The sequence below is a fragment of the Phodopus roborovskii genome, unplaced genomic scaffold (genome assembly GCF_943737965.1).
Source record: "Phodopus roborovskii unplaced genomic scaffold, PHOROB, whole genome shotgun sequence".
Classification (NCBI taxonomy): Eukaryota; Metazoa; Chordata; class Mammalia; order Rodentia; family Cricetidae; genus Phodopus; species Phodopus roborovskii.
In genome coordinates this window covers 5,287,437-5,293,436 of record NW_026126547.1, presented here as the reverse complement: position 1 = coordinate 5,293,436, position 6,000 = coordinate 5,287,437, and the positions used below count along the sequence as shown (strand labels likewise).

At 42.7% G+C, this 6,000-nt stretch overlaps 1 protein-coding gene across 1 annotated transcript in view; it reads right to left on the bottom strand.

Moving 5' to 3' along the window:
- Window positions 1–5,332: 5,332 nt before the first annotated feature.
- Spata48 (spermatogenesis associated 48) overlaps window positions 5,333–6,000 on the bottom strand; it is a 47,418-nt gene continuing 46,750 nt past the window's right edge. The window contains exon 9 of the mRNA XM_051200700.1: window positions 5,333–5,463. Coding sequence (XP_051056657.1) covers window positions 5,340–5,463 — 124 coding nt within the window. The 3' untranslated portion in view covers window positions 5,333–5,339. The remainder of the gene's footprint in view (window positions 5,464–6,000) is intronic.

Genomic DNA, 6,000 nt, shown 5'->3' with positions numbered 1-6,000 from the left:
GCTGGGGCTATGGCAGGCTCACATTCCTTGAGGCTCCTTGGCATAAATATGGTGTGTTGAATGTCTCTTTGTACAATGCTCCTCCTTGCTTATTGACCCCCTTAGGAATTTCCCCATCATTGTGCCTCAGAGTTCTGTTGGATGAATGACTATGAATGCCAGCAGTATGTTTATATTTATAGTGTAGTTTATACATTTTTATTAGGTGACTGAAGTCACTCTGCTGGAGAGTGGGAGGTAAACCTCAGGCTTGTTCAGGCTGATTATGGAAGCCACAATACAGAGCTGAATGCCCCAGGATGATAAGAGCAGAGATGAAAACATGCTGTTTCTCAAATTAATCTTCTTATTAGCATATATTATTTATACATAATAATGGGTTTATGATAACATTTTTATACCAACCCCCAAAATGTTTTACAGACAAACCAACCTGTTCCATATTTAACGGTAGCTCTTCAGCTTTGAGTTTTTCTTCTGTGCCTTTGATGGCTATTAGGCTACAGTTATACCATAAAAACCATTAAGTCTGGAGATAAAGAAAAGTCATCCAGACTACTTTGGACTGAGTGGAGCAGGTAGATCTATTTTAGAGTATTTTTCAATGTCTTCTGAAATAATTCTGGGCTGTTGCTTTGCTCTAACTACCAGGAAATTGCCTTTTCTGGCCACAAAGGCAATTTGAACAGAGAGAAGAAGAGACCTGAGTTCAGCAACCCTGCCCCACTGCACATTAGACACTTGTGAGAAATAATTGAAGGGTTTATTTGTTTTTAGTGTAGTGAGTATATTTTCAATCATCTAAGATGTCTCCTGAGACCATAAGGACCTTGAAGTAGACACAGAAGAGCCTAGACTTGTGTAGAGAGTGGGAGTGGGTGGGGAGGCAGGTTGACAAACCACTAGAATTTGGGTGTGTGCACCAGGATGAATCAAAGGGTTTCTTAAAATAGCAGTTTTAAATGTGAAACCAGCCTTTCATTTGTCTGAGCCTCTTTGCTAACGTGATTATTTAATCAACTCCTAGCTTCCTGGCAGGCACAGAAAAACAAATATTTTACTCTATATTGTTTTACTTATTTCTATACCATGAGCCCCACCCCCAAGTTTATAAAAGATTGAGATGGATACCTTACCAAATTCTTAGACATAGATATTGTCATTTGAAGATGCAGGGTCTCTTTTAAAGATTGTTAGGCTTATATCTCAAAGTGTTTAAAAATACTTTAAAGTAAATGAGGGAATTGTATTGAAGTTTCAGAGAAAACTACAACAAGGAACTTCACACCTTTGGGAGATGAAAGGTGGAAAAAAGGGCAAAAGTTAGTCTTTCTTAGTGAAGATCCAGGAAGAAACAAGGTCCAGCAATGGAATTTTGCTAGTCATTGTGTGGGTGTACACACACACACCACATGCATTCGTTAAGACAGATTGGGCAGGGTAGGGGGAGAGGGTATCAGGGTGAGCAGTCTTAGGATTCTGGCCAAGGTCTAAATAAAATGATTAAATGAAGAATAGAAAAAATGCTTCCTAAGTTAGTACTCAAAAAGTAGGTGGGCTTAGCAGTGAGGTTGTGTAAGCATTAAACAATTGCATAAAAGAAGGGAGAATCTTTTGGGGCCATATAAGTATGCAAGTATGCATCTCATTAAGGGGATGGTCATCCCTTAAGGTGTTTTAGGTGTTTCTTGAGAATGCAAACCAGGACTTTTTCCTTGTCTCCTCCTCTGGGCAAGAGATGTTCCTTCTGTCTCCACCAAAGGGTAGTATCAGTGATTGTCAAAGCCATTTGTAAAGTGGCATTATTGACCAAGGGGTCGTTAAGTTTACATCAGGGGATAGCACCACACTGGTATTCATATGTCTCAGAGAGGTCCCCAGATATGCTGTCAGTGCTGTAAAGGGTATCAGCTATGCCAATGTCATGTGTACCGGAAGAAGTTGGCATTGATAAGCATGTGTACCAAATGGTGCTTAAGAAGCCGCTGGCTTCAAATAGCCCCTTTCATCCCCATTCTCTCTGCCTAGCATCCACCTCTCAAAACCAGTTCTTCAGGAGGGATCAATGTTTTTCTGCTACTCAGTTCCTCAGCCTAATGTTCTCCCAGGTGAGCCATGAGGTTCACATTGCCACTAGGACAAGAGCAATCAATAGTCTATTCATCTACAAGGCCTTTGGCCCTCAACAATGACAAGATATCCTTATGAGTGCAGTAGTGACTCATATTAGGGACAATCAGCAGCCTTATAATTGGACTTAAGAACTGTGCAAAAGGAAAGAATTCATGCCTGGTACTGTAAACATAGCCATTTATCCATGGCTGATCCTAGAGGAGAGAGCCCACTATCTTTCTTTCTGTTTCTACATATTTGTCCTAATATCATATGTTAAAATTTATATTGCACACATGAGTATAAACTTGTCCATTTGTGAAGTCTGCTCTGCTATGAGGCCCATCTTTTTCATATTGTGAACTTCCATAGTTGGCTGGAGTAATATTAACATGCATATTTTTCTGGGCCTTGAATAAGCTAGTCAACTAGACATGTGATGTACCACTGAGCTGATATTTCTGGACCACTAAAAAAATTTTTTTTGAGATAAGCTAAATTGTCCAAGACAGCTTTGAACTAATAATTCTCTTACCTCAGGCTTTAGAGTAGATGGGATTGTACGGGTGTGCTACCACACTGGGCATGCATGCTACAATTTATAACTGAATAAAACGTTAGAGGTTCTCTTTTATATGTCTCAGAGATACAAAATTTGTGAAAATGACATTGTATGGGGCACTGAATAAGAGAAAATGGGCCTATGTGCTGGACCTTAATGTAATCTATATAATCCAAGTCTAGGCTGCAGAATTTGAAGAGCAGATGCATGTATATGCCTGTGACATCCATCCTTGCCTGGATTGCTGACCACAGAAACATTACTACAGCTCAAATTCCCAGGCCAGGAACATTGCTACGGCTCACATTCCCAGGCCAGAAACATTGCTACGGCTCTGTGCTCTGTGGTTATTCCTGGCCCATATTCTCAGACTGTGGTGAGCAGGAGTCACCTTATGTCTTCACAAAGGAGAAGAAGCCTGGTTGAGTTATAGACCTAATGAAGTATCAGCATGCCTCTGCTGCAGGACAGAACCAACATCTCAGAAGCGGCTTTGGAAGGGTATGAGAACCCTGTTGAGGGTTCTGATATCTGCACTGTAGAGAATGGAAGTGTTGAATTACAAAACAAAACAAAACAAAAAAAAAAAAAGAAAAAAAGAAAAAAAAAAAAAAAGAAAAAAAAGAAAGGAAAAGAAAAGAAAAAGAAAAACAAGTGCCACAATAGCTGCTACTGTGTCTTGCCACAAAAGGCCCAGAAGGATGAGCAGGTGCCTCAGGGTCTAGCGGCAGGTGGCCCCACTGAAATATTTGCTGAAAACTGAATCTCAGGTATCACATTCATCTACTTGCTAGATAGACTAATTCCACTTCATTTACGTTTCACTACGAATCTTACAGAATTGCAGGTTTTTATTCTGTTCTGATGTTTCTGAGAGTCGCTTTTTTCATTGCTGTGATGAAATACATGAAAAAGAAATGTAAAAGATTTGTTTTGCCTCATTCCCCTACATATGGAATTGGGGTGGGGGGCGGTGGGAGGGGAGGGTGGTTAGGGTACATGTGAGAGGGCAGAGAGGGTAAAAGTGAGGGAGGAAGGGAGAGAGAGGGAACTGGGATCAACATGTAAAATAATAAATTAAATAAAAAAAAGTAGGGTACAGAAGTAAAAAAAAAAAAAATGATTGTTTTGCCTCCAGTTGGGGCATGCAGTCCATCATGGCAGGGAAAGTATGGGGTGGACAACACCACGACGGTGACACCATGACGGTGGTGGAGGACAAGGCTACTCACTCACATCTTTGTGCGTCAGGAGATGGATCAAGCCTTGCAATGGTTAGTGTGTCACATGATACAAGCTGGAATGATCTGGGAAAGCAGGTTTCAGCTAAAGAGTTGACTCTATTAGATTGGCCTGTGGGCAAGCCTGTAAGGATTTTCTTGATTGATGACTGGTATTAAAGGGTTCAGTCCACAATGGGTGGTGCCATTCTTGGGCATGTTGTCCTGAGGTGTTTAAGAAAGCAAACTTGAGAAAGCCAGGAGGATCAAGCCAGTAAGCAGCATTCCTCCATGGCCTGTTTAGTTCCTGCCTCCTGGTTCCTACCCTAAGTTCTTCAAGGTAACTTACCATTCCACAACAGAAAGGGAGCTACATTTCCTTTTCTTTCTGCAAGAAAGCAAAGCTCTGGCGTCCCTCGAAGGCAACTGGTTTATTGGGAGTTCTGTGGTAAGCTCCCATCTTCTGTATTGTGAGGGAGAACAAGATGCCACACAGAACCCCTGGGCAGCACTTCAGAAAACTAGAAACATCTGGCATTTTCCCTCCTTGTCTAGTTTTATTTTGTTTGTAAACAATTCATGGAAGGCTACCCAATCTGCAGAGAAATGGATCAGAGTTAAGGTAAATTATCTAAAGACAGATGATCTGAGTCCCACTTAAACATCTTACTCTCAGCTTTTCTGTGTTTTATTTCTAAAACAGCAAGTTATATGTGTATAATGCTTCCTGCAAGAATGTATTATGGGGTGGAAAGATCAGATGAGCTAAGATTCTGGAAGTACTTTATAACCCTAACAGACACGTACAGATGTACACAAACTAGCATGATTGTGCTTCCTGAACCTATGAATAGACCTGTACTGGGGAGACTCTGGGTACTTCTGCTGCTGCTGTTCTCCTTGGTTAAGCATAGTTGGGCCATGCTAATCTAGTATATATGGCAGGCTGTGCCTGCCTGAAGACTCCCAGTGAGTCTGGGAATGCTTCACTCTTCAGAGCAGACATCCTGGAGTAGGAAAGAGAGCATCTGCCTATCTGTCTCTCAATGGTGCCCCAACCCATGTTGTACTGTCCCCTAGGTAACAACAACAACAACAAAAAGAGCCATCATCTGTCACCACTGCTCAACTTTTGAGCATGAGGATCATCTCTAATCCTCAAACTCATGACCCTCTAGGGAAGCCCAGGATTCCAACAGTGAAGAGGAGTTCTCTGTGGGGGGCTGTCTGGGTCTCATCTGCCATCATGGATCACAGACCAGGCTGAGTGGCCACCACCAGGGGGAGGAGAGTGCCTACGCTCAGGCCTGCACAGGCTGCCTATGTGGCACCCTGATTCACACAGACAGACACGATTAGACCATTCTGTGTTCGTGTTTTTCCATCACTGTGCACAAAGTCTTCCCCTCAACTGGGGCTTAGAAGTCTCTCAGGTGTGGTCTCCTTCAGTAATCAAAGGTTTCTTTTTCCTTCCTGTTGAAGGGGTTGTAGGGCCTCACAGTTGTGACCATTCTGGACATTGGGGCCTGGTGATGGAAGCGGTCATCTCCCATTTCTTGTCGTAAAATACTAGGATGAGAATGGGCACAAGGAGGAAAAAAAATGACATAAATAACGCGAAAACAAGTATTTCATCTATTCCAACTACTGATCCACAGAAGTGGAAGGGAAGGAGGGGTTAGGGAGTAGCACAGGAGGAGGCTGGGAATGACCACTTCTGCTTTGTGTACTCTGCCATGTGCACTGCACTGCGTTCTGTTTCTGAGAGTGTAGCCAAGATTTGCAGCAAATGCTTAGAAAAGAGGTGGACATAGACTGATTCAAAAACTTCTGTAGGAAGTCCATGATGCAAAGACCCAGGAGGTAGGTCCCCCTCAGGGGGGAGGAGGGCATTTGTACAGAGCCTGCTTGGAGGGGGTGGCAAAGGAAGGTGAATAGCAAACACATGGGAAGGCAGGCACCTTTGCTTGGGCGAGACTAGTGAGTGAAGAAGCAGACACAGGCTGGACAGCCGCAGAACTGAGACTGTAGAGTCTGCATTTCTGTCTGCCCGGGAGTGTAGCTGTCTGCTTGCTCAGCTATGACATCACTATGTTTTAGTTTGCT